Here is a 26,861-nt window from a genome sequence, read left to right as displayed (position 1 = left end):
AAAAAGAGCAAACCTTTCCAGGCATTCTTTACTTCCCTGTTCAGATGCAACAAAGGGCACAAACTCTTTATTTTTCTCTTTGCAAGTCACCTTTAGCACCTCATTGAAATGAAAGAGGAAAGCTTGACATCTCTCTCAGAGCTTCTGGGCCTGATCTGTAGCTGGTGTAAATCAGCCTAGTCAGTGGAGATATGTTGATGGGCACAGCTGGGGATCCGTCTGCAGACTCGGGTACTGCACACGCCTTGCTGTGTTTTCCGTTCACTAAGATCAAAGTCAGCCTTTCACTGTGACTGACTTGGATTAAGGGAAATCAAGACAAGAAAAGGTAAAGTGTCAGGGAGAGAGTACAGTGTGGGTATCTCCTCTGGAACATGCTACAGTAGCCCTGCCCCACAGAATGGCAGTTCCCCCTCCTGCTTTTGGGCTCCTAGATATTTAAAGGTGCAGTGCACAAAACAAAGCTGGAGCAGTCCCAGCCCCCATCCCTGCTGGCCCTGAGGCCAGGATTTGGTGCTGCTCATAGCCGCTCAGCAGCTGCTCTGCTTGGTGATTTGTGGGTGTCTTTAGCTGGGGCAGGGTTAACCCGGCCCCCTGAACTCTGTGTATAAAGCACTGGCGTGGGACTCGGGAGCCTGGAATTCCATTCCCAGCGCAGCCTCTGGCCTTGGACGGTGGCTTCTCAGCTTCCCCAGGAGCGTGGTGTGGGTCCTGTCACTGACTGCTCTGTAAACCCATTTGAGAGCTGCTGCTGGACAGTGCTGCCTGGGCACTAGAACCCAGGCCTTGGCAGGCCGGTTGGGAGGACCCCAGCTTCAGCTCTTCTGTTGGAAAGTGTGTTTGTACACGCAGGGCCCGATCCTGTGCAGTGCTGAGTGCTCAGTTCCCACTGAAAGGACCTGGAGATGAAAGGACTTGTGCCTCGCAGAAGGCTCTTGGCAGGTCATGTCGGGACCCGGAGCCTGTGACTGGGCTGAGAGTGCTCGAGAACCGCAACCAAGACTGGATCCAGCCAGGCACTCGGGCACTCAGATGCTGCGGGGATCAGGGCTGCAGAGAGAAGCACCCACTACTTAGCTCTAAGCCTGGGGGTCTCTGTGGCTTTGCTGGGGCTGGTCCACTGTGTAGGTGAAGCATGGTGTGTAAATGCTCTGGTGCAGGGCCATCGGCCAGTCCACTCCCAGATGCCTCCTGTTCCAGGACTCCCCTGGCTGAAACCACTTGGCCAAAGCCCCATCATTCACCATAAGTTCCCTGCATTCCCCGAGCTGGCCTCCAGGCCTGGGTCAGATGCCAGACAGGCTGGCCAGAGAGGAGCTGTCAGCCTGCTTTGTGTGGGGTGATGGATCGCCCGGGGGCGGGGGAAGGGGTCTGAGCGAGGTGGGCAGGCCCCAGGCAGTGATGGATGGGGGAGCCCTCCGCATCGTGGCCCCAAGCAGAGTAACGCTCCCTGGTCTCTCTGGCCGCCCCTCAGCAAAGCTCCAGAGACCGCTCCTTGTTTTCCACGCGGCCCAGGGGCCTCCCTCTCCTCTGCTCTCAGAGCAGAACGCAGCCCTGGCTGGAGGGGCCGGGCACCGGGGCTGTGCCGGGCCCTTCGCTGAGGGCCCCGCTCCGCCGCCTCTCTTGCCAGGTGATCCAGCAGGCCCTGCACCGGCAGCCCAGCACGGCGGCACAGTACCTGCAGCAGATGTACGCCGCACAGCAGCAGCACCTCATGCTGCAGACGGCCGCCCTGCAGCAGCAGCAGCTCAGCAGCGCCCAGCTCCAGAGCCTGGCGGCCGTGCAGCAGGTACGGGGGGGCGGGTTGCAAGCACCGTGGGGCGCGGCTGCAGGGGTCGGGAGCCTCTCCCTGCTCCCTGCCGGAGTCTCCCTTCCGGCGGTTTACATCGCCCCCATCCTGCGGGCTCCAGGCTGACCTGGGCTCGGGGCCCTGCTAGTCGTTCTGCGGTGACGGGCACGGGACAGGGACTTGGAGCCCTCCTCTACGTGCCGAATCTGTCTGCCCCACGCTCAGCCATCGGCCGTCCCCACGCACCCTCCTTCTCACCTGCCCGTCACCATGGTATCTGGGTACCACCCATGGATTCCCAAGGGCCATCCCACAGGTGGGGCACCAGGACCCTCTGTCAGGCGAGGAGGAGCCCCTGGGCATCGGGGCTGGGCCACTCAGCCACCTGCAAGCTCTGTGCCCTTCAGGGTGAGTCACTGGGCTGTTGCCCCGTGGGCGAGAGGCAGCTGGAGGGGAGGAGTTGGGAACAGGTCCCACTGACCTCTCCGGTGCTGCTGATAGGCAGAGATCTGCGCTACCTACCCCGAGTTGGGGACCCAGAGGAGTGTTTTGAACGCTGGCTCTGTTTGTGCCCCAGTGCAGCTGGGTGAAGAGGAGCAGCCGAGCCCCTGCAGCCACCTGGGTGTGATGCCAGCCATGGGAATGGGGGACAAGTGTCTGGCTCTGGGCACGAGTCCTGCCCAGCGGGGTGTGAGCCTGTGTCTGGCTGCGCAGCTGATGCCAGGGGGCACCACGCGTACGGGGTCGCGGCCAGAATGAACTCTGCTGAATGACAGGGTTTGTTCTAATTTCATTCAGGAATTAGGTGTGGACGGGTTTTAATGGGGCTGGGGTTTGCAGGGAAACTTTAGAGCAAACGTTTCCAGGGAAGAGCTCTGTGAACCCCAGGCGCCATATTGAAGGGCCAGGAGGGACCAGGGGGCTGTTGGTGCAGGGCCCCCCACCTGGGCTGGGCTCCGGGGTGGGGATGACCTGCCTTTTGCTCTCTCTTCCAGGCGAGTCTGGCTGCTAACAGGCAGGGTGGCTCCTCCGGCAGCAATGCCCCTTCACAGACGCCATCCCAGCAGCCCACGGTAAGTCCAACCCCAGGGCAGTGCCCCTCTGCTCTGTGTGGCTGCCCCCAGCACTGGGCCCAGCGGGCTGAGTAACCCCTGGTGGGACCATTGGCTGCTCCAGCTCTTCCTGGGCAGTGATGCCAGGAGCTGCCCGGAGCAGATACTGTCCATGTATTCATAGGCGCCAACTTCTGCTTCCGTCGGTGGGTGCTTGGCTCCACCCTGACTCCGTCCCTGCCCCGCCCCCATTCTGACCCCTTCACCAAATCCTGCTCCTCCCCCTCCCTCCCAATAGGCCGCCAAACAGCTGTTTGATGGAGGCCGGGGGGAAGCACTGGGAGGTAGGTTGAGGAGCGGGAATGCGGCGCACTCAGGGGAGGAGGTGGAGAAGGAGGTGGGGCGGGGGAGGAGGAGAGTATGGCTGCAGGTGGGTGCAGAGCACCCACTGATTTTTTCCTGTGGGTGCTCCAGCCCCATAGCACCCACAGAACTGGCACCTATGCAGGTATTAACACACACACACACACCCCCACGTGCCATGCTGCTGGAGCTCCAGGACAGCTCCTCCCAGCAGCCCTGGGAGCAGGGCCCTAGAGCTCTTGAGTCCAGCCACCAGGGGGCACCCCCCAGGACTCACTGTGCTGTGCACTGTGCTGCAGGGCGCTGGGCAGGGCTGGCCTGGGAATTCCCGGGGGTGGGGCGGGCTGTGCAGCTGTTCAGTGAGACGGTGAGGGGCACAGGGCCAAGCCCTCTGGCAGACGGGCATTGGGGGAGGAAGAGAGACTCAGCCCCTGTAGGAGCTGAGCATACTTCACAGCACCCATCTCCACCCCCTCCCTCCTGGGCTGGCATCTGGACACAGGGAGCCTGACTGCAGCTGCCCCCTCCTCTCCTGGCCAGAGGCTATGGGACTCCCCTCCCCCACGACACAGCCTTCATCCTCCTTGGCTCTCGGGAGGGCACTTGCAAAGGCAGGGGGATCCCTGTGGGAGGGGAGCGGCTCTGAGCCCGCAGTGGGTCTGAATGGCAGCATGCCCCATCCCACGGCTCCTTCTCTCTCCCCAGATAAACCTGGCCACGTCCCCTGCCGCCGCCCAGCTGATCAACCGAGCTCAGAGCGTGAACTCTGCAGCCGCCTCAGGCATCGCCCAGCAGGCTGTGCTCCTGGGGAATGCCACCTCCCCCGCCCTGACGGCCAGCCAGGCCCAGATGTACCTCCGGGCCCAGATGGTAAGAGGCAGGCGCAGAACGTGCCACATGCAGGCACCACCTGCCCTCCCTCCCTCCCCTGCTGCTTTTAAAGAGACGCTAGTGAGGGTGGGGGGCCTTAGTGTAAACTCCCCCTCGCTCCCCCCCCCCCCCAAAGATCATCGGTCATGGGCCTGCCATGGCGCTGGAAGTGCCAGATCCCTGGGGCTGGAATAGCACCCCTGCCCCATACCCATGTGCAGCTTGGACTGCTTCCAGCAGAGGGCAGTGGTGAGGTACATGCAAATTCACACCTGTGAGCAGTTCCAACTCTCTCCACCAGAGGGCAGCAGTGACCCTTAGAAGAGCCACCTGCTCTGGTCCTAGCCCCACATAGAATCATAGAATACCAGGGTTGGAAGGGACCTCAGGAGGTCATCTAGTCCAACCCCCTGCTCGAAGCAGGACCAATCCCCAACTAAATCATCCCAGCCAGGGCTTTGTCAAGCCTGATCTTAAAAACTTCTAAGGAAGGAGATTCTACCACCTCCCTAGGTAACGCATTCCAGTGTTTCACCACCCTCCTAGTGAAAATTTTTTTCCTAATATCCAACCTAAACCTCCCCCACTGCAACTTGCACATGCTGGCACATCAGAGCTCCATGGCCACCCTGGTGACAGGCTGGCACAGGGCTGAGGGCTCGGAGGTCGTATGGCTCATCCCCACCCCTCGCCAGCCCTGAGCCCTGCCTAGGCAGCCTGTGTGTCTCATGCCTCTGGGGTCCCCTTGCTCTGCCGCTGTCCCCTGTCAGGCCCCTAACACTCATGCTTCCCCCATGGTGCTGTGCTGCTGGAGAAGCAGGATGGCTGGTGAGCAGCCAGCCCTATGGCTGTCGAGGGAACTCACTCCCGTCCGGATGCGCTGTGGGGCTGGACGTGTGCTGGGGAAAGCAGGGAAACCGGCCAGCCCCATGGAATTCCTCAGCACTTAAGAACAGCCATACAGGGTCAGACTGTAGGTCCATCTAGCCCAGTATTCTGTCTTCCAACAGTGGCCAATGCCAGGTGGGAATGAACGGAACAGGTAATCATCAAGTGATCCATCCCATCGCCCATTTCCAGCTTCTGGCAAACAGAGGTTAGGGACACCCTCCCTGCCCATCCTGGCTAATAGCCATTGATGGACCTAGCCTCCAGGAACTTTTCTAGTTCTTTTTTGAATCTTCCGCCTCCCCGCCCCACCCATGGCAGTTAGTCAGGTGGGAGTGAGTCTGTCTGTCTGTGCCTCTACCCACATCTGCAGGTCTGTCTGCCTGCCTGAGCTGCGGGGATCGGGGGAAAATGAAGGAAAAGCCTCTGGGGCCTCTTAGCTACAGAAAGTGTGGAACTCGGTGCTCATGGAAATGAATGAATGAGGCTGAAACTCTGGCTAGCACAAGGCATAGGACAGGCTTCTCCCCGAGCTCTGCCAATACCCCTCAATCCCAACATGCAGCCCCCTGCTCTCCCAGTTCCCTGCACGTCAGCTGGCTTCACCCTATGCCCAAGCAGCCAGCAGCGCGGGTTTCCGGCCTGGGTACTCAACAGGCTCTGTCGAGCTGGTGGTGCAGCCCCCTACTGTTCCTTGGTTTGCCCCTCACAGCCCCTCTCCCAGCCCCCTGCTCCCTTTCCTCGCAGCCCTTTCTCCTCTAGCAGCTGCCCTGGGCCCAGGAGTGTCTTTAGCAGCAGTGCTTGGGGAGCCCTGGTCCCCCCTGCGTTTGTGCCATAGTTTGGCTGCGTGGCCCTGTTCCAGGCCCTCGGTGGCCTGGCCTTGCTTGTGCCTCCCCTGCACAGTGTTTATACCTGAGACTCTCTGTGTTTCCTCCCTTTTGGGCTCCAGCTGGAAGTGAGCAGGGGCCAAATGCAGAGGGGAGGGGCCCCCAGCGTTGGCTCCAGAGCCCCTCCCGGGCCTCCCTGATACCCCAGCAGGAGCTGCTGTTGCCCTGTGGCACCCCCGCTTGGGTAGGCACAGGGGAACCAGGATGCCTGCGGGTCTAGCGGGGTGGGGGTGGTGCCCAGGGCTGGGCACTTTGCACAGATGCCTGGGAGGGGAGCTCTGCTTTCTGGCCTCTGCCCTTTCTGCTTGGGTCTGTGGGGAGCCTGGGGCTGAGCCTGGATTGTGCCACAGTCCCCAGGCTGGAGCTGGGAGGGCACCAGGCCATTCCTCCGGGCCTGCTGGGCTCAGGCAGGAAGGGGTTTTCAGGGACCGCAGTCATCCGTTATTAGAACGTTTCCCCTCAATGGCTGGGCCACACAAGAGGATAAGAGCCTATTGCTGTTGCGAGGCAGTGAAGCTACTCCTGGATCTTCCATGCTAGAGGGTCCTGGCTTAGAATGCTCCGGGTCTACCCCCAGGCAGCCCACAGGGAGGAGGCTGGGAAGCAGGTGACAAATTTAATCTCTAGTCTCTTGGGAAGCTCAGTTCAAATCCCGGCAGCAGCGTCCCAGGATTTCACGCTCGGGGGGGAAGGGAGGCAGGACTCTCAGCTCCACCTGTTCAGCCTGGATGCAAGACGCCTTTGTGTCAGGGCTGGGCCCCCAGGGGCGCATGATTTGCAGAAATCAGTCACCTGGCAAGGTAGGGCGCCCCCTGCTGGCCCTGCAGTGCTCACAGCTGCCCTGCTACCTGCGCACAGGGGAGGGGGCACAAGCGAGTGCTGATTCCAAGGTGGGTGAGGGCGCAGTCTGGGGGGTGCTGCTGGTCAAAGCCCCAGGTTAAGAGGCACTATCCAGGCTGCAGTAGTGGTGGATCAGGCTGCTTGCTGGCTCCCCGGCTCACAGTGGGTCTGTCAGGGGCACTTCCGATTGGTTATTGATGTCAGCAGCCATCATTGGCTGAGGCCATGGCTTGATGCCTCCTCCCAGAGCCAGTCAGCCGTGAAGAAAAAATATTCCCTGGGGCCAGGTTGCCCCCCTTCCCCCTGCCACCATTGTCCCCTGTATACCCCTCCCCCCCGCCACCAATGTCCCCTGTGCATCCCCCCAGTGTCCTCTGGGCACCCCCACACACAGCTGGTCACACACATAGTCAGGGTCACAGCCCCAGAGTCAGGGACATGCACACATCACAGTCGGGGCACTCCCCAAGAGTCGGGCCACTAGGCCAGTGGTTTTCAAACTTTTTTTCTGGTGACCCAGTTGAAGAAAACTGTTGATGCCCGCGACCCAATGGAGCTGGGGATGAGGGGTTTGGGTGTGGGAGGGGCTCAGGGCTGGGGCAGAGGGTTGGAGTGCGGGGGTATGGGCTGTGGGGTGGGGCAGGGAATGAGGGGTTCAGGGTGTGGGAGGGGGCTCTGGGCTGGGGATACAGGTTCTGAGGTGGGGCTGGGGGTGAGGGTTTTGGGGTGCAGGAGGGGGCTCTGGGTTTGGGGGGCTCAGTGCTGGGGTTGGGGTGCAGGAGGGGGGTCAGGGCTCTGGGATGGGAGTACAGGCTCTTGAATGGGGCCGGGGATGAGGGGTTTGGGGTGCAGGATGGAGCTCAGGGTTTGGGGGGGTGCTCAGGGCTGAGGCAGGGAATTGGGGTGTGGGCTTACCTCGGGCGGCTCCCAGTCAGCAGCGGTGCTAAGGTAGGTTTCCTGCCTGTCCTGACACCGCAAACTGTGCTGCGCCTCGGAAGCAGCCAGCAGCAGGTCCGGCTCCTAGGCGGAGGTATGCAAGTAGCTCTGCACAGCTCTCACCCGCAGGTACCGCCCCCTCAGCTCCCATTGGCCGGGAATTGGCCAATGGGAGTGTGGAGCTGGTGTTCGGGACGGGGCAGTGCACGGAGCCCCATGGCCCCCCCGCCTAGGAGCCAGACCTGCTGCTGGCCACTTCTGGGGCACAGTGCAGTGTCAGAACAGGTAGGAACTAACCTGTCTCAGCCGGTCAGCACCGCCAACAGGACTTTTAACGGCCCGGTTGCCGGTGCTGACCAGAGCTGCCGCGACCCAGTGCCTTCCATTCCATGACCCAGTACTGGGTCACGACCCGCAGTTTGAAAACCACTGGCCTACAGTAGGTGTGACAGACGGACCTGGGGAGGGAATCCCACCTGGGGGGTCAGACCCACTCAGCCCGAGGACTCTCTCTCTCACGCTTCTCCAGCTCGTCCTGCCATAAGATCCCAGTGACCCGACCTGAGCATCGGGTTCCCACGTGTGGGGCTGCAGCCGCCTGGGGCCAGAATATTGGTGCTCTGACAGAGAATATGCAATAGCTCCGTGGAGTTCGACAGCTTCATCCCTCACCACCACCATTCGATCCAATCGCAGAAATTCCCTCCCACACGCACAATCATCCAGTCACTGCCTCAGTCAGGCGCTCACACCCCACCCTGGTACACGCTCACCGCACTCCAGCCTCACACACTTACACCCAGAGTCATATACACATGCTCACCCACCCACCCCCAGTCTCTCTCTCTCTCTCTCTCAGGATGGTCAGGGATGAAACCCCATGCCGGGGTGTCCCTAAACCTCTGACTGCCAGAAGCTGGGGCTGGATGACAGGGGATGGATCACTCGATAATTGCCCTGTTCTCTTCATTCCCACTGGGGCATCTGGCTCTGGCCACTGTCACAAGACAGGCTACTGGGCTAGCTGGACCTTTGGTCTGACCCAGTGTGGCCGTCCTTAGGTCTCTTTTTCTCTCTCTCTGTTCAGGTTAAGATTCTGTCATGGGTGCTGTTAGTAACGGTCAGGGACAGGTCGCAGACCATAAACATTCAGTGAAGCCTGTGACCTGTCCCTGACTTTTACTAAAAATACCTGCGGGCGGGGGCCGGCAAAGAGTCTGAGCACGGCCGGGGACTTGCAGCTGTTCCAGTCCCACCGCTGCTCCTGCGCGGGGGCTGACCCACCCCAGCCGCTGCTCCAGTGGCTCCTGGGCTGACTGCCGGCCGCTGCTCCTGCTCTGGTGGCACCGTCGGCAGCTGCTCCAGCCCCAGGGGTGCTGACCCGACCCAACCCCACCCACTGCTGCAGCCCCCCTGTGGTTCGAACCCTACCCCAGAAGACGTCCCAGAATCGGTGACAGAACTGTATCCTTTGTCATAGACACCCACTCCCCCATCACACATCCTCACACCCAGTCTCTCACTGTCTCACACCCCCCGCTCTTCTGTCTCTGCAGTGACCCACCTCCCCTGGCCTTGCCTTTGCCCGAGCTGCCTCTGTGCCCCCAAGGCCTGTCCCGGGGCCGTCCCCAGCCCTGGGGGACTGGGGGCTGCTGGTTTTGCTTTCTCGGCCTGAGCCAGCAGCGGGTGACGTAAAAGGCAACACATTTCATGTAATTTCCAGGCCCAGCAAAGTAACCTTGTGCAAGTAGCTAGGAGCCTAGGCCGTGCTGTTCCTTTATCCCCCCAGCTCATCTTCACTCCTACGGCCACAGTCACCGCGGTGCAGCCCGAGGGCAGCGCAGCCCCCACCTCCCAGCCATCCACCACCACTGCTCAGGTGAGAGACGGCCTCGCTTGCCTGCCGCCCCTGGCTGCGGGAGGGGAGTGGGTGAGGAGAGCCTAGCCCTTGGAGTGCCCAGAGCCGGCCCATGCACTCCCGCCAGGGCGTGCCAAGGCACCGTCAGCAAATACCTTCCCCATGACTGAGTGTGCTGGGGATGTCAGTGCTGCGATGCAAGGCACTGGCTGGAGAGGTGGGGCATAGGCAGGAGAGGCGGGTGCCAGGGGGAGGGGCTATCGGCGGGAAAGGGCATGGGCGGGGGGGGGTGGCTCAGAGGGGCTTTTCCACTCTATCCCGCTGGTTCCAATCCAGCTGTGCCCAGGGGTGTCTGAACTGGTGCTGCCAGAGACTTGTGGGGCCATTTCCCGGCGGCTCAGTGTCCACCCCATCAGTCGCTCTCTGGCCCCCAGGGGCTGCGTGAAGGGGCCGATCCTGCCAGCCCAGCCCCGTCCCTGGGATGCGCGTCTTGGGGGCTGTGTCTGGGCCCCATGCTGAAGCCTTGGGCCCTCCTGCCCCTCTGCTCCAGGTCCAGAATTTGGCCATAAGAGCCCAGCAGACAGTAGCACAAGGAGTGGCTTCCTCCCAAGCCCAGCAACTCCCCACCCTGGCCATGAAGCCAGCTCTAAGTAGCAGCCAGCTGGCTTCCAACACTTCTCAGGGCAAGGCCGCGGGGCCGGCTCCCTCTGCAGGCGCCAAGGGCAGCCAGGCTGAGCAGGCAGCAGAGCACCTTAAAAAGGGAGATGGCGGCATGCCCACCAGCATGGACAACCGCGGGCACCCCATGAGCCGGACAGTGACACCGGTGACCACCCACCCGCTCATTGCCCCAGGTAAGGCCGCCGGTGTCCTGGGTGAGGGGGCTGGAGGGCGGGAGCCACACTGTGCATGGAGAGCAGAGTGGCAGAACCTCTGACCAACGTGGCTGTGCTGGGTGCTGATGTTGTGGTGACGCATGCCGGTGCCCCACGGCGGAGCGCGGTGCCCCACGGCGGAGCGCGGTGCCGTGTGCTGGTGCTCTATAGGGATGCTGCATTGCCACATGCAAGTACTTGGTGGCGGTGACACGTGCTGATGCGCCGTGGTGAAGCCACAGTGCTGTGGGCCCACACTCCGGTGGTTCGGCATGCTGGTGCGCTGTGGCCTAGTGCCAGGGCTGTGGTGGTGGGTGCTGGTCCCCTGGGGTCAGACCCATCATGATGTCACAGTGTGATGTGGCTCAGGGTTGTGCCAAAGTCCCTTGGTTGTTTGTTGTTGCACATGCCACACTCTGGCCGGTGGTGCCTGCTGAGGGATGGAGTAGAAGGCTCCAAGGGCTGGGAGGGGTGAGTGCATCCTTGAGACGGACACGGAGGGGATGAATCACGGGTGTGGACGCGACGCTGGGTCCCTGGGCTCAGCCCAGTTGCCAGTCAATCAGAAGGTGCAGGCCAAAGCATGAAACTTATCTGTAGCATTGTGTGTTCACATGTACACGTGTTGCCTATGATGACTGCTCAGACCCTCTAGCTGGGCTGGGTGGGCAGCTCCCAGCAGTGCTGGCTGCCTGCTCTTTGTCCCACAGCTCAAGCATGTGGACCTGTTGCTGCCCACAGGGGATTCCTGGGTCGTCCCTCCCTGCTGCGTGCCAGGCCACTAGCCAATGGCAGGGCCCGGTGCAGTCTGTCAGGATCCTCCCGTTGCTGGAGGATCAGGCCCCAGAATCTCAGATAGATCGTTCAGCCCTTATGGCTGAACTTGGGAAATAGGAGCTGTAACTGGCACAGGAATGTCTGCCTGAGTCTGCAGAAAGCCTGAAACAGCGGGCCAGCTGCTCAGCCCAGGATTCTCTAAACTCAGCCAAGGGGAGGGGAGAGCTGCAAAGGAAACCACTGCAGCTCCCTGATTCCAAGGCTGGTTCTATGCCTGCCCTGACCCCAGTACACGTTACAGGAGCCAGGGGTCTTCACTAGCCTATACCAACAGCCCCCTGAGCGTGTCTGCCAGCTAGGGATTGCTGGAGCACAGTAGTGCTGACCCAGCTCCTATGCTGGGGACTGCAGGGCAGGGGCAATCCCCAACAGGGGAGATTGTGCCACTTTCCCAGCACAAAAGGGGTCAGGTCATAATATGGGATGAGGCGTAATAGTTTGGAGCTGTTCATCTCAAAGATGTGTTGACGCTGAAACCTAATGATGGCAATTTTACTCTTTCACTGCTGAAACCTTCAGTGGATGTATTTATCCCACAGTCCCATGCCACCTCCTAGGTGCCAAAACCTCCCACTTTCCCTCTGGCCTCTAGGATACAGTAATGCCCTGTCAGTGCAAGCAGCTGAGGCAGATGGAAAACAGATGCTGTGGGACAGCCAAGAATGAATTACATTTAATACCAAAATAAACAGCCCAGTGATTCTGCCCTGACTGTCTCATATCCCGGTCACCTTGATTACTGTCCTCCCACTGTTAATGTCAGAGATGCAGATGCACCATTGCCAACCGGAGAGCTGCCAAATCTTGGCTGAGCTCACTGTGGAGAATGTGATCCCTTGGCACTGGAGAGCGTGCTGTGTGGTTGGTGCCCTGCACTCTGTGACCCTATCCCATCATGCCATTCTGCAGCACTGCCCCCACTCCACACACCCCCCTCCTACCCTGGGAGATCCACAGTGACCATTTCCCAGGCAAACCCTGCATCCATACATAGGGCTAGTCCCACATGGCACCAGATGCTGTTCAGCACTGGCTGGCGTGCAGGCCACGTGTTCGGGGTGGGGCGGGGGGGAGGGTGTTTGGGGCAGGGGAGTGTGTAGTAGTGACTTGTGAAGGGAGAGGAGCAAGGGTACCGGGGGGACTTTCTGGCTAACCCCTACCCCAGAGAGCCCTTCAGAGGAGGGCAAGGGTTGGCCACAGGCCATTCTGGGAGGAATGGGGCCTAGAGCGGCATCTAGCCAGTTGAAGACACTGAGTGAGCCAGAGTGACCGGAGCGTGGCACCTGGGGGCAGGAGACAGGGAGTGGGCCAATGTGTTCCAGGATCAGGCTGCAGACGGGAGCTGGCTGCAGGGGGAAGCCCCAGGTGGAGCAGGGGCAGGGCTGGGAGAGGGAGAGCAGCTGAACAGGGAGGGGAGGCAGTTGGTGGGGCTGGGACAGGCCCAGGTTGTGGGTGCTATAACCAGCCAAGCTGAAGGAAGAGCAGCCTGAGCCAGGAGCTGGGCCAGCAGCAACCTGGAGGATAGTAGAGAACAAGGTGCAGGGGGAACCTCACACAGAGACACTTGGGTGGGGCCAGGCCTGTCAGACTGCAGACCCAGTCCAGTCTCAAGCGGAGTTAGAGGGCAGCTTGGCTGGGAGGAGAAGTGTGAGGCCTTTGAGGCTCCCCCCCGTGCATGGGCTGCTCCCATGAGCTCAGTGAAGGGGGGACGAGAGGGGTAGCTGGAGGGGTGCAGAGCTGCTCCCAGGGATTGAGAACATGCTTGATGTGGTGTCGCAGCCTAGCTGATTCCCCACTCTGTAGTTACCCAGCGGGCACTGCTTTCTCCTGCCCGTGGGGCCAAAATGACATTCACTGCCAAGCCCGGGCTCCGAATTTGGAGGCATGCCATTGGGGCTCAGCTACATCCCAAGACATTTCAGAGGCTGGCACACGTCTTCCTGGCTGACACTACAAGGAGTTTGCTGCCTGGTGTGTCTGGAGGACACCAGTTGGTGGTAGGTCACTGGATGAACATCTGAGGAAGCTGGAAGCTGCAGATTGTCAGCCTGAAAGCAAAATCCTCCCAGTGTCCTTTGCTCTGCAGCACAGGGGAGGTGTTTGGGACTTAAGTTCCCTTTAAGATGCGCACATGCATGGCTGTGCAGGAGGCCACCAAGGGCTGCGCATGTAACTCCCCCTGCCCTGGGTCTGCAGCACGGCAAGGAGACATGCCTCCCTCCCCCAGCTCCGGGGCTGCAGTGGGGAGAGATGCTCTCCCCAAGCCCCGGTGCTGCTGAGGGGAGTCCTCTCTCCCCACTACAGCTCCAGGGCAGCCTGCACCCCAAACCCCTCATTCCTGGCCCCACCACAGAGCTCTCACCCCCCCCCGCACCCCTGCCCCAGCCCTGAGCCCCCTCCCACACCCTGAACTCATCATCCTCAGCCCCGCCCCAGAGCCTGCTCCCCCAGCCAGAGCCCTCACCCCCTGCCCTCCCGCACTCTGAACCCCTTGACCGCACCCCCACCCTACATCGCCTCCATATTGGTGCACATAGCAAAATTCATTCCACACATGGATGAGAAAAATTAGAGGGAACATTGTTTGGGATGCCTGGTTTCTGCCGAGGGCAGCTCTGATCTGCACAGAGTGGAAACCACCTTCAGTAGCAGAGGTGCAACACTTTGTCGGTGTAACTTCATCTCCCGGATTAGCTGCTGGGTTTGCAATGACAGCGAAGCCTCTCCAGGGATTTGTGGAGGAGCGAACTTGGTGCATGGCAGGAAGCATTTTTGGAATTAAGGAGCAGACTGCTGTCAGCACCGGTTTTGGTTTCCCATGATCCACAGCCACCAGTCACATTGCAGACAGATGCAAGTGAGGGCGCTGTGTCTGCTGCTCTTAATTTGCAGCCTTCTGCAGTCAAGGAGACAGTCACGTATGCCAGGAAAGCGCTGTCCAGGGCACAGCACAAGGACCTGCCTGCTAAGGGTCGCTGTCTGTTGGGACATTTACCAGGCATTTCAGAATCCCCTTACTGGGAAAGCAGTTGCTGTTGAGCACTGGCCATAGACCACTCCCTGACTGTGAACGTCCACCAGCCAGGGCAGGTAGGCTGCTAGTTCCTTTCCAGCCTGTGACGGGTGTTAACCCCACACCACCCTGAAGGGGTTAAAATGGCTCAGAAGGGCTACTTGGCAGGATGGGTGGCACCTGGGTGTGCTGTAGGCTGGACATACAGCCCTGATTGAACCTGGCGCCCGGCTGGGCAGGAACAGGCTGGGCTTGTATAAAGCCAGGGAGTGGAGAGCAGAAAGGGGCTGCAGGGGGAGAGAGTCGGCTGTCACTCTCAGGGTTGAGAGAAAGGAGTAGGAAGGAACCTAGGGAAAAGAGCAGCAAGGAGTGAGGCCGCGGGGGCCTTAACTGCTGATTGTAGGGTGCCTGGGCTAGAACCCAGTGTAGAGGGCAGCTCTGGCTTCCCCTACCAGCCATGGAGGGGTGGCACGGCCAGGGGGGTGGACTTTGAAGAGTGCCTGAGGCAGTTTGTTTAGAGAGACTCTGACACCCCGGCACGGGAGGGACTCTAGTGAGCTGGCCCAGAGCCAAGGCACACAGAGGAAGTGCTGTGTGAGATTGGGAAAAGGGGGCTGAGACCTCCAGAGGTGGTGTCAGCCCAGGGGTGAGTGAGCCCCAGATGAGCCCTAAGGAGGTGCCAGCCTGGCGAGTGGAGCAAAGCCTGTGACCCTGCTCCAGGCTGAGCATTGCCCGGGCACATAACAGTGCTGCCGCGGTGCTCCGCCTGAAGAGCTCCAGATCAGAGGCTCCTGAGCAGCCTCAGCGCTGGGATGTGAGTACCCTGGATGCGAAGGGAGGAGAATGGCTGTTGCACCAGGAGCCCTTGGAGGAGCTAAGAGGGAAGCCTATGGCTTCCCCTGCGGGAGCAGGGACAGAGCCAAAGCCTCCCAACGAGCTTGGCCTGAGATGCCTTCGCAGAGGGGCTGGCTAGCGTGTCGGGCATAAGGGACGGTGGGCAGGGGCCTCCCGGAGCCTCCTGGGAGCTGAATCATGCACCCCCAAACCTGCAGTCGCTCTTTCTAGCCAGGCTGGTGTCTGTGTATACCCCTGGTGGGTGCCTGGGGAGGGGATGGTGTGAGAGGGGGAATTTTCTGGGGAATTAAGGGGCATTAGGCCTGAATTTTGTGAGCTACTCAAACGCTGTCTGTGCCGCCAGCTCCGGCCTACCCCTGTGCATGGCAGCCGACAGATCCTCCCATTGCACTTCAGGCTGGGGCTGCATCTTTTCAATGGCACTGACCCATGTCTCCAGCTGCCACAGCTTCTCTTCCCCTGCCACCCAGCGCCCGCTGGCCTCTCCCCTGCCAGCCATGTGCCCAGAAGCCATTACCCACTGGCCTCTCCTCCGACAAGTGCTCTCCGTGGGGTGTTCTGGGCTGGGCCTTTCGGTGGTTCAGCTTCCAGGCAGGCCCCCGTGTCAGTCCCTGGGCCCAGGCTCCCCTCTTTGGCCCACGTGGCCTGTCTGAGCTCTGCCCAGCTCCCTGGGTGTATTGGGCCCTTCACTAGACTCCCCAGGGACTCCAGCAGCTGCCTCATTGGAGGCACCTTTTCCTGGGGCCCCCCCAATGCAAACAACTCCTCGTGCCCCCCTGTGGGCTGGATCCCTAGCCCCACCTTGCCCAGAGCTGCCCAGTACCAGCCTTTAGCGCCAGCTTTACCTCGGACCAGCTCCTGCTCTGTTTGGGGATCCCTCATTACCCCCTCCCAGAGCAATTGGGTGCATGGGGAGGGGCCCGCTGAGCATCTAAACCTCCCAGGCCTGTCCTAAGGGGGCAACAGGGGGCCGGTGTGGTGGGCGGGAGGAAGATGAGGAACATGCTACTGCTTGAAGTGGGCTGGCGCCCGGCACTTGCCTTACTCTGGCGCTCAACCCCATTCACCCCCATTCTCCGTTTACTCCCCGCGCTCCCCATTCACCCCGTGTGACCGCATTCACCCCATTCTCCGTTTACTCCCCATGCTCCCCATTCACCCCGTGTGACCCCATTCACCCCATTCTCCGTTTACTCCCCGCGCTCTCCATTCACCCCGTGTGACCCCATTCACCCCATTCTCCGTTTACTTCCCATGCTCCCCCATTCACCCCGTGTGACCCCATTCACCCCATTCTCCGTTTACTCCCCGCGCTCCCCATTCACCCCGTGTGACCCCATTCACCCCATTCTCCGTTTACTCCCCACGCTCTCCATTCACCCCACACTGCCCATGCTGACCCCTGTGCTCTCCTTAGGGCTCCCTCCCCCTCCCTGTTCTTCCCCTTCCTCCTCCTGCTATTATTGGCTTTGGCCACGTGGTTGTTGGTTGCCATGGAAACAGCGGCTTTGCTGTGGGGTATAAATAAATAACAGCCTCAGCAGAAGGGAGCTGGCAAAGTGGGCGGGTGGGGGGTAGCAGCAACCAGCTCTGTGTGAGCCCCTCTGACCCCTCTCCCCCAACTGTGTTCTTATGGGCATGGGGGAGCTGGGGCCCCTCCGCCCTTCCCACTGGGGGGCATCCCCTCTCCAGAGCCTGCGGGGTTGTGTCTCTGTGGCCCCAGCCTGGGTGGGGCTTTCACCGGCCTTGGCTAGTAGCCAGAGCAGAGACAATGGGCTCTGAGCTCTTGTGAGGAGTGGGGTTTGGCCTCAGCCCAGAGATGAGATGCCTCCTGCTGTGAGGGCAGCTGGGCTGCAGCTCGTCCAGACAATGACTGCAAACCTGAGCCAGCAGCCCCAGCAGATCCCCCTGCAGAGGCCGTGCATTTGGGGGTCTGACTCAAAGCAGACCTGTTAAATGGGGCTGAGAGTGCCAAAAGCAGCAGATGTGCTCAGGTGGGCTGAGCTAAAGTGGGCAGAGGGGCTCCCTGAGCAACAGATGGCACTTGGCTGCCTGTAGAAATCCCTCGTTGCTTGGAGCTGCTGGGGGGGATCTGGCTGGCTTGCAAGTGGCATGCTGTCTCCCAGACCACTGGGTCTTGCTGCTTGCAGCCAGAGAGGCCTGGCTGCGGTGATCATTAGGGGATACCGTTACTGCGCTTGTTAATTCTTTGCATCAACAACCTTGAATCATGTTACAAAGGTGGGGAAACTGAAAAATTGGAGCAGATTCAGAGAAGAGCCACTAGAACGACTAAAGGATTGGAAAATATGCCGTGTAGTCAGTGATGAGCTGGCAAAAGCTGAAGAACTGGTTCCTTCAGTTGCTCCGGGTCTTGGGCGGCACTGAAGGACCTGTGCTGCCAAAGACCCGGAGAGAGTAAAGGACCCGCTGCCGAAGACCCGGAGCACCGCCGGGTGAGTAAAAATTAAAAAGGGATTCTCAGGAGAGCCTCCCCAGCCGAGAGCTCAGGTGGGCCGCACAGGACGGTCCCGCGGGCTGGATGTGGCCTGCGGGCCGGAGTTTACCCACCCCTTTAACAACCGATTCTAAACCGGCTTCAAAATGTAACAATCGGTTCGCGCAAACCGGTGCGAACCAGCTCCAGCTGACCACTGCGTGTAGTTACAGACTCAAGAAGTGCAGTCTATTTCGCTTGTCCAGGAGAAGGCTAATGGGTGAGTAGATCATAATCCATAGTGCCAACCTGGGGAACAGAAATTTGAAATAGGGTTCTCTTCAATCTAGCAGACAAAGGTCTAACATGATCCACTGGCTAGAAGTTGAAGCCTGACAAATTCAGATTGAAAATAAGGCCAGATTTTAACAGGGAGGGTAATGAACCACTGGAACAACTTACCAAGAGTTGTGGTGGACTCTCCATCACTGGAAATCTGGAAATCGAGGTTGGATGTTTTTCTCAAAGCTACACCCTAGTTCAAACAGAAGTGAAGTCAGCGCAGTCCTATGGCTGGTAGTATACAGGCGGGCAGACTAGATGATTGCTATGTCCCACCCAGTCTTATGAACAGCCCTATCCATAGCTAAGAGGGGCACAGAATCCAGAACCCTTGATTACCTGGCTGCTGCTCTCACCACACAGCCTGCGCTGCACAGCATCTTTCTGTACCTTTGGTTAGGAGCAAGAGCTGTAGCTAATAACACTCTGAGGCTGAATCGTGCAAAATAAATGGGTGATCTGGAAGGAGGGGAAAGGTTCCCTTCGCTCAAAACTGTCTGGGTTCTGGGCTGACGCACCTCTACTACACTTACGTTAACCCCATGATATTATTTCTGCAGAAAAGGACCTAGGGGTGACAGTGGACGAGAAGCTGGATATGAGTCAGCAGTGTGCCCTTGTTGCCAAGAAGGCCAATGGCATTTTGGGATGTATAAGTAGGGGCATTGCCAGCAGATCGAGGGACGTGATCGTTCCCCTCTATTCGACACTGGTGAGGCCTCATCTGGAGTACTGTGTCCAGTTTTGGGCCCCACACTACACGAAAGATGTGGAAAAATTGGAAAGAGTCCAGCAGAGGGCAACAAAAATGATTAGGGGTCTGGAACACATGAGTTAGAAGGAGAGGCTGAGGGAACTGGGGATGTTTAGTCTATGGAAGAGAAGAATGAGGGGGGATTTGATAGCTGCTTTCAACTCCCTGAAAGGGGGTTCCAAAGAGGATGGCTCTAGACTGTTCTCAGTGGTAGCAGATGACAGAACAAGGAGTAATGGTCTCAAGTTGCAGTGGGGGAGGTTTAGGTTGGATATTAGGAAAAACGTTTTCATTAGGAGGGTGGTGAAACACTGGAATGCGTTACCTCGGGAGGTGGTGGAATCTCCTTCCTTAGAAGTTTTTAAGGTCAGGCTTGACAAAGCCCTGGCTGGGATGATTTAATTGGGGATCTGTCCTGCTTTGAGCAGGGGGTTGGACTAGATGACCTCCCGAGGTCCCTTCCAACCCTGATATTCTATGGGGCAGCTTTAAACATGGTGAGAAAATGCTGGAGGCTAAAATGGATTTGGCATATATTTGATCTAAACGGGCGAAGTGCTTTGGAAATGCTAAGTATATTCTAATGAAGAGTGTGTGTGTGTATGTCACTGCCCTCTACTGGAACAGATCAGCATTGCTTGTGTGTCATACACCCCGTAAGGCTAACGGAGAGTTTTTTGGGGCTGGAGGTGGTGAGCTCCACCCCAGCTGTAGCCATGAAGTTGTGTGCACTAGCTATGTGTAGCACAGGGAAAGTCGGAGGAGCTCGTGGATTGGCTACATCGCTGTTGTTATTACCTAGCCTGTGGGGCTGAGGCCCAGCCAGGTGGGACCCACTCTAAACAGTATGAGAGCCCTGGGCTCTGCCCTGCAGCGGAGAGTTTGGGAGCAGTGTGTCCCCACCCACAGTGGTGGGTGAAAGTGTTTTTAACAAAGTGTCAGGGCCCAGCGGGCTGGGGGTGCTGATCTCTGGATGGGGGCCTGGCGTGGGGATGGGGGCTCTGTGTGCAGTGGGGCCGGTGCCCTGGTCCATGGAGATCCAAAGCTCCAGCTCTAGGGGCCTGGGGTGGGGGTGGGGTGCTGAGTTCTGGAGCTGCCCAGGGTCTCCCCAGCTTTCTTGCTCACACTAGTAAATAGCAGCTGGTTTAGCTCCCTGGCACTGGCCCCACTTTGTCCCCATCTGTGCTTGGCCGACAGGACCTAGCCCCGCCTGCCCTGATCATTGACCTGGCAGCTTTGGAAACACCACCATCGTCCCTCCTGCGCTGAGGTTGCCATGGCAACTCCTCTTTTTTGTAGGCATTTCAAGCAGAAAGGCCAAATCTGCATTTAAAAAGCTGAGGGCGGGTGTGAGGGGATTAGAGCTAAAGGGCCTAAACCAGCCCAGTCCTAACCCCTGCCCTCCACGCACCTGCACCTGCCTGCCCCCGGGGCTAGGCGCTGGGAGCATCAGGAGGCAACTGAGGCCTCGCTGGATGTCTCGCCTGGTGAAGAAAGAAGGGGTTGAGTTTGAGCACCTGGCAGTGCAGCTCCTTCCTGGGCCTGGGTCAGGGACTTTGGCTAGGTCCACACCAGCGATGTGCCGGTTAGCTCTGCCAGCAAACCCTCCTCACCAAACCACAGTTTAGCCAGCCAGGGAGTGCTTTGGCTGGTCGAGCTTAGACCAGTTCAGCCAGTGAAATAACACCCGCAGGCAGGGACCCTGCCCCCCGATCCCTGCACCCCACAGGGAGCCTAGGTAGGGACCCTGCCCCCCAACACTTGCCCCTTGTGCCCCACATGAAGCTCAGAGAGGGACTCTTCCCACTCAAACGCCTCCCCCCTGCACTCCACATGAAGCCCAGACAGGGATCCTTCCCCCAGATCCCTGTGCCCCCACGTGGTGCCCAGACAGGGACCTTTCCCTGGGCCCACATCTCCAGCTATTGTAGGTTGCCGGACCGGTTTGTCTACTTCACAAAGTGGAGAGACCCCTTTAAAACCAGCTTGGCTAGTGTGAGCCCGTGATCTGTCAGTGATGGCACAAAATGCAGCCAACCTCCTGGGGTCCCCTGGAGCCTGCATGATGGCTGGGAGGGGTGACTAGGAGACAATAGCCCCACTCCACAATAGCGTGGTGGGGGGGGTCCCTCTCCCTTAGCTGCTCGGGTCAGATCATGTGGCGGGGGGGTGGATCTGGGTTCTCTGCCAGGCTCTAAGCCAACCTCACCTGCTCTGGGGCTTCTGCAACTGGGGGTCAGCTGAGCGCGCTGGGGAGGGCTGAGGGGCTTGGCTGCAGGTTCAATGCAGCCCCTGGTTCAACTCCCAGGCTGTTGTGTGAGGACTGGATCTAGGCCTCTGCCCTGCCCTGCTGCTACACCAAATCCAAAATCTCCTGCCCCTTCTTCCCCCAACCCATTCCCTCAGCTCAGGCCTGAAGGGCTCCCCAGAGCTACCATGGCTGCGGTATAGCCTGAGGTCAGGTCTTGACCCCCTCTTGCATCCCCCTGCCAGGCTGAGGTGCAGAATGGCCCCCGCTAAGTGCTGGCGCCTGGAGCTCCAGCTCTGAGGACCATCTGCTGCAGCGGCACAGACTTTAGTTCCTGGCTGCTGGATAATTGTGCAGTGGGTGGGCGGGCAGCTTGCAGCCGGAGGGGAAAGGCCAGAGCAGCAGGGTCTACCCTGAAACAAGGGCAAGCCCCTGCCTGGCCAGAGACAACTGCTTTAACTGCTACGCTGCTGAGGACATGTAAGCTCAGCCTCGGCTCCTCTGGGCCTTCCAGCCATGGGGATGGGATGAACTGGGGTTTGCAAAGCTCCATTCCAGGCTCAGACTTGGGGCCCGTGGGTTCCGAATGCACATCGTACAGGGGCGTTTGGGTCACCGGTTCCAGTTCTGGCCACATCTCTAGCTCCAGCCGCTAGGCCCTCTAGCTCCAGCCGCTAGGCCCTCCTCGAAGAAGCTCTAGGCCCTTTGCAACTCCCTCACCCACTCTCAGAGCCAGCTCCCTCCACCCACTCCAGCCCCCCGCCCCAAGCCCACAGACCCAGTCCGAGAGGCCAGTTTGGGAGTGGGTCTCACTGCCAGGGAGGCTGGGCTGGCTGAGAATCACCGCATGCCAGAGCTCTCCCAGTACCAGGCCCCTACTGGCCCCTCAGCCCGCTGTAAACAGCCAGTCTCCAGGTGTCACCCACCTGGCAAGCTGTTCCTTTCTGTGCGTAAAACCATCCCCAAGGCCTCCACTTCAGCTCTAGGTCCTCCATTTAGATGCCCAGGCAATGGGTGCCTGAGGAATGCCCTTGAGAGAGGAAGGCTGGACAGTGGGTTCCTGGCACATAGATGAGCCCTCAGCCCTGTTCTAAGCACCCTGAGATCCCTTAGCTCTGGTGGGTGAGGACAGCATTGTTATCCCCATTGCAATCAGGGAAACAGGCACGGACCATGGCATTGACCTGCCCGAGGTCACGAAGTAACAGATCTGAGGTTAGCATCCCATTCACAGGCCTGTGCTAAATGCCCTGCTCTCCTTGACAGCTGTTACATTTGGCCAAGTAGCCATGCAAATGCCCCATGTGATCCCGTTTTTCCCCCTCATGGCTCCAGTTCCAGTGGGCTCCGTTCCCAAGTCACTGGGGAATGTTCCTAGCTGTCCAGCATGGCTGGCTCCCCCTGGGGTCCACAATCCCATCTTGGTCTATCCAGCCTCTGCCCCTCACTGGGGATGGACTCTGCAGTCGGTACCTGTCCCAGCAGCCAGGTGGTGGTGCAGAAGGCAGAATGGCTCCAGCTGGCTCCCCGGTGGCTGCACTATCCGCTGCAGGGCTGGCAGGAATCACCGTGTCTCTGTGCTGGGGAAGCCGGCTCATCGGGGAGCCGAGACATGAGGGAAAAGGCACCATTTTACCCTGTTGCTTTCTGAGCGCTTCCTCTCTGTCAGGAATGGGGCAGGGTCTCACCAACACACAGCACTTTCCCTTCAGGAGTCCTAGGGACCCGTTGTATCCCTACCCAAGAGAGACCTGTGCTTCTGACATGCAGAGAGATTTTAGGCAGGATGCAGAATTGTGCTGTACTGAAGCTCCACCCCAAAGCCCAAGCTTCGCCCGCAATCGCAGGATGGCCACTTATTTCAAAGTGTTTTGTGGTTGACAGTGATATCATTAGGCATCAGAGTGAACATCCACTGAGCGGACCAGTTCCCGTTCCTCGTGTTCCTGCCTGCAGGCTCGGGCACACATCACACAGCAGGTCACATCCCGAAGCTTTCCCTTCCAACCAGCTGGGCTAGAAATGACCAGCCTGAGGGGCCAGGAGGCCGGAGGGAAGGGTCCTGGTGGCAGCAGCGAGGATTCAGCAAACGGCCTCTGTCCCCATGGGTGACACGGAGTCAGAGGGGGCTCAAGGTCCCTGTTCCCGGGAGACCAAACGCCACAGGGCCTGTGCTCTCCCCCTCATGCCAGTTCCCTGCCCGCTTGCCCCTTGCTCATGTGCCTGGGGGAGCAAAGGAGGGGCGTGCCACTTAGGCAGACACAATAAAGCCACCGGAGTTACGGTCCAGTGCCTCATGCATCTCCCAAAGGGGAGTCTGGCCCTGGCTGTGCATGGGGGGAGGGGAACAGAAGGGGCGAGGCACCTTGTGCCTGGGCACCTTGGAGGGCAGGGGTGGCCATGCCCCGGTGCAGCTGGAGGGGGCTGGCGGGCGTGGCCAGCCCCGGTGTCTCTGGATCAAAGAGGCCAACGTTGCGTGAGCGTGAGCAGGGGCTGCGCAGCTGGGAGTGCGACGGCCTCGTGACGAACAGCTCTGTGCTGTGCTTCCCCTCCAGCCTACGCCCAGCTGCAGCCCCACCAGCTCGTTCAGCAGCAGAAGCAGATCCAGCACCAGTTTGTGATCCAGCAGCAGCAGCTCCAGCCCAGGTCTCAGCCTCAGCTCATCCAGGGCGGTGCCAACACCTCACCCCAGCTGCAACCACTGCCCCCGCCCACACCTAGCCTGGCGGTGCAGCCCAGCTTGCAGGTGCAGGGCCAGAGCCACACCGCCCCACAGGGCCCAGCCCCTCTATCCCACCCACCGCAGTGCCAGGCTTCCAGTCAACACAAGCCGAGTGCCAACCAGCCATACCAGCCTGCTCTGCACGCCCCTGGGCTCCAAGCCGTGGGCCCAGCCCAGCCAGCGCCTGAGGGCGGGCCTCAGAACGGACACCCCGGATGCCTGAACCATGCCACACATCGCAAGTTCCAGCATGCCTCAGCTGTGATCCTGCAGCTCCAGCCAGCCATCGGGACGGTGAGTGTGGCATGGCCGGGGAATGTGGTGCTAGCCACTGGGGGACATTGGGAGTTTTGGTCCCGGGTTTGGGTTTGGTTGTGATTCGGAGGAGGAAATGTAGGGATCTTACTGTAAATGTTTGATTGTTAACAGTGTCCCCCTCAGCTGGATACAGGATTCTTCTTCACTTCCTGGCCTCAACTGTTGTGGGATGTTTCTGTGCGCTGTTAAACAGCCACCACGTTCCACCCCAGAGGCGCTCGTTTCATTGCTGGGCGTCGTGTTGCCTGTGTATGGAGGAGCCCTGGGATCACTCAGGGCACTGGCTGCTGTTACACTCTCGTTCTCCCCTGCCGCTCTGACAGCCTCAGCTCAGCATCCAGGAGAATGCCAGGAAAGACGTCCTTCCTGCTGATAAGAACCCGGAAAGCCTGCCAGCTCAGCTGCCACCACCGCCGCAGGCTGCCCTGATGCCCCCAGCTGCACCCCCGGACCCAGAGGTCTCTGAGGGCAACAGGCCCCCTACTCATGGTAAGGAGCCTGGGCTGTGTAAGTGGGGTGTTACCAGGAGCGGCTGCCTTGACCGCCCCCTGCTTTGAGACATCTTGCGTCCTGGCTCAGACAAAGTGGAGGGGCAGGGCCCTGCTTAGGAAATGGGGCAGAGCTGGATTGCTGGGGAGTGTTCAGGGTGAAGCTGGGGCGTGGGGGGAAGAGAGGCTGAGGGAACTGGGATTGTTTAGTCTACGGAAGAGAAGGATGAGGGGGGATTTGATAGCTGCTTTTAACTACCTGAAAGGTGGATCCAAAGAGGATGGATCTAGACTATTCTCAGTGATAGCAGATGACAGGACAAGGAGTAATGGTCTCAAGTTGCAGTGGGGGAGATTTAGGTTGGATATTAGGAAAAACTTTTTCACTAGGAGGGTGGTGAAACACTGGAATGTGTTACCTAGGGAGGTGGTGGAATCCCCTTCCTTAGAAGTTTTTAAGGTCAGGCTTGACAAAGCCCTGGCTGGGATGATTTAGTTGGGGATTGGTCCTGCTCTGGGCAGGGGGTTGGACTAGATGACCTCCAGAGGTCCCTTCCAACTCTGATATTCTATGATTCTATAAGTTCCTGAGTGTGTTCTGGGCAGCACCTTGGAAATAAACCACACCCCAAGGGTGTGGTTTTTGCAGCCTCACTCCCCATTGGATCCCCATGTGCACGCCAGCAGTGCACAGGGCCTATCAGAGAGTCAGAACAGGGGAGAATGCCCCAGGCGTAAAGATACTGCATGTGGGCCCCCCCCCCCGTGCCCAGCCCAACAGGTGATGCCCCAGAGGGTGCCACCACCAGGATCTCCATAGGCCACCCAGCCTTCTCTGACTCACGCTGAGGGAGCAGCTCAGCCTACAGGGGATGTAGATCCCCCTGTGCCCCATTCTCCGGCTGAGCTCCCGGTGGAGAGAGAGGAGTGCCTGCACAGGGGGTAAGAGGTGCAGGGAGGACGAGGTGAAGAGCTACCGGAGGCTGCCGCCATTGGCAGGAGCTGCAGAGGAGAAGGCTCTCGCTGTGTGTATGGCGCAGATAGGGGCAGCTCCCAGACTCCAGGGCATCAGACCTGGCAGGGGTAAGTCCTTCGGGCTGGCCCCCGAGCAGTGGTAGTTTGGTGCAAAGCAGGTTCTTAGAGGAGGGATTACTCTTCCTGCCGCCCTCCAAACACCATCAGCAGTCAGTGCCTGCCCGGCTAGGAGACAGAACCATGGCTCTAGGTGTCCTGGGGTGACTAGCACTAATGGTTGGTGCTGTGGCCAGTTCCCCGGTCAGTGACTCAGTCATGCGGTGGCTTGCCTGTGTTGCGATGCCAGCAGCATGATGTGTGTCTGGGCAGTAACGCCAGCGGGGAATCCCAGTGCTGTGGCTGGCATGCCCGGGCTGTAAGGATGGCAACGTAGCCGGCCTGCATGGGTGGTGGCATCAGCCCCATCACCAGGGAATGCTAGGGGTGCAACAGGTCCCCTGACTGGTGATGCTGGTCCTGCCTTTACAGGGGAGCTGCACTGGTGCAGGTGCACCCGAGAGCTGGCTGCTCCCATCTCTGGGGAGCCACGGCCCTGTTCACCCTGCACCAGTGCTGATGGGAGCTGTGGAAGTGTCTCGGAGGGGTGGGTTCCAGCAGCATGTTTCCCAACACAAGAGAGGAGAGTGAGGTGCTATAGCCACATCTGGTCAAGCTGCACTGAGCACTGCTGTTCTGAACCCACAGTTGGCAGCGGAGAAAGTTCCCGTTTTCCAGCCTTGTGCTGTTTTAGGACTACTGGCTGCGGCGGAACCAGCCTGGGGAACCTGACTTAGGCCCAGCTCAACCCCAGGCCTCCTGCATCCTGGCTGTGAGCTGGTGTCTGGGAGCTGTGACGAATCCCTTGCTCCCTACCCTGAGCTGGGCACGGCTTGGCACGGAGCATTTCTCTGTAAGGCAGGAAGCCCAGGCAGAGACATGCCCAGGGCACATCATTGCAGGGTGCTGCCGCACTCCTTAGGCCCCACGTTTCGATCTGGCTGGTTTTATAAAGCCAGAGCCTTTGTCAGGATTTTATTTTGTTAGAATTCCAATGCAAACAGGTTGGGGGTCAGATTCCGCATTCCCAGCCCAGCCCTTGCAGCACTGTGCCAGGGCATGGGAGCCAGTGGGGAACTGACCAGCCGGCCCATGGGCAGCAACAGCACAAGTAGCAGGTATGTGGCAGGAGACTTCAGCCACCCTCTGTGCTGCAATGAGGTCAAGGGATGCGAACAACACAGGGCAGAAAATGGTCAGAGGAGCCGTCAGGCTAGATCTGTCCAGTCTAGTGTCACTAGCCAGAACCACAGCTATCTGACCACCCCCGTCAGTGGGGGGCTACCACACGCCGGGGGCAGGAGGGCTCCTCTCCCCACACCCAGTCATTCTTCTTATTCCAATGTCTGATCGTCCCCAGCCCTGGCTTGTCTTGAACAATCTGACTTGCAGCCAGTCAGCAGACAAGCTGGGGGTGG

The 26,861-nt window shown here is 59.5% G+C and overlaps 1 protein-coding gene across 1 annotated transcript in view; it reads left to right on the top strand.

Annotated features, from left to right (window-relative positions):
* Nucleotides 1-26,861, top strand: part of PHC2 (polyhomeotic homolog 2) — a 63,850-nt gene that overhangs the window by 15,432 nt on the left and 21,557 nt on the right. The window contains exons 2-8 of the mRNA XM_077837352.1: nucleotides 1,631-1,789; nucleotides 2,785-2,862; nucleotides 3,910-4,074; nucleotides 9,349-9,504; nucleotides 10,034-10,337; nucleotides 23,400-23,860; nucleotides 24,208-24,373. Coding sequence (XP_077693478.1) covers nucleotides 1,631-1,789; nucleotides 2,785-2,862; nucleotides 3,910-4,074; nucleotides 9,349-9,504; nucleotides 10,034-10,337; nucleotides 23,400-23,860; nucleotides 24,208-24,373 — 1,489 coding nt within the window. The remainder of the gene's footprint in view (nucleotides 1-1,630; nucleotides 1,790-2,784; nucleotides 2,863-3,909; nucleotides 4,075-9,348; nucleotides 9,505-10,033; nucleotides 10,338-23,399; nucleotides 23,861-24,207; nucleotides 24,374-26,861) is intronic.

The sequence above is a fragment of the Eretmochelys imbricata genome, chromosome 18 (assembly GCF_965152235.1).
Source record: "Eretmochelys imbricata isolate rEreImb1 chromosome 18, rEreImb1.hap1, whole genome shotgun sequence".
NCBI classification, from domain to species: Eukaryota; Metazoa; Chordata; order Testudines; family Cheloniidae; genus Eretmochelys; species Eretmochelys imbricata.
Note: the sequence above shows the minus strand (reverse complement) of the source record. Positions and strands in the feature narration are given on the sequence as shown.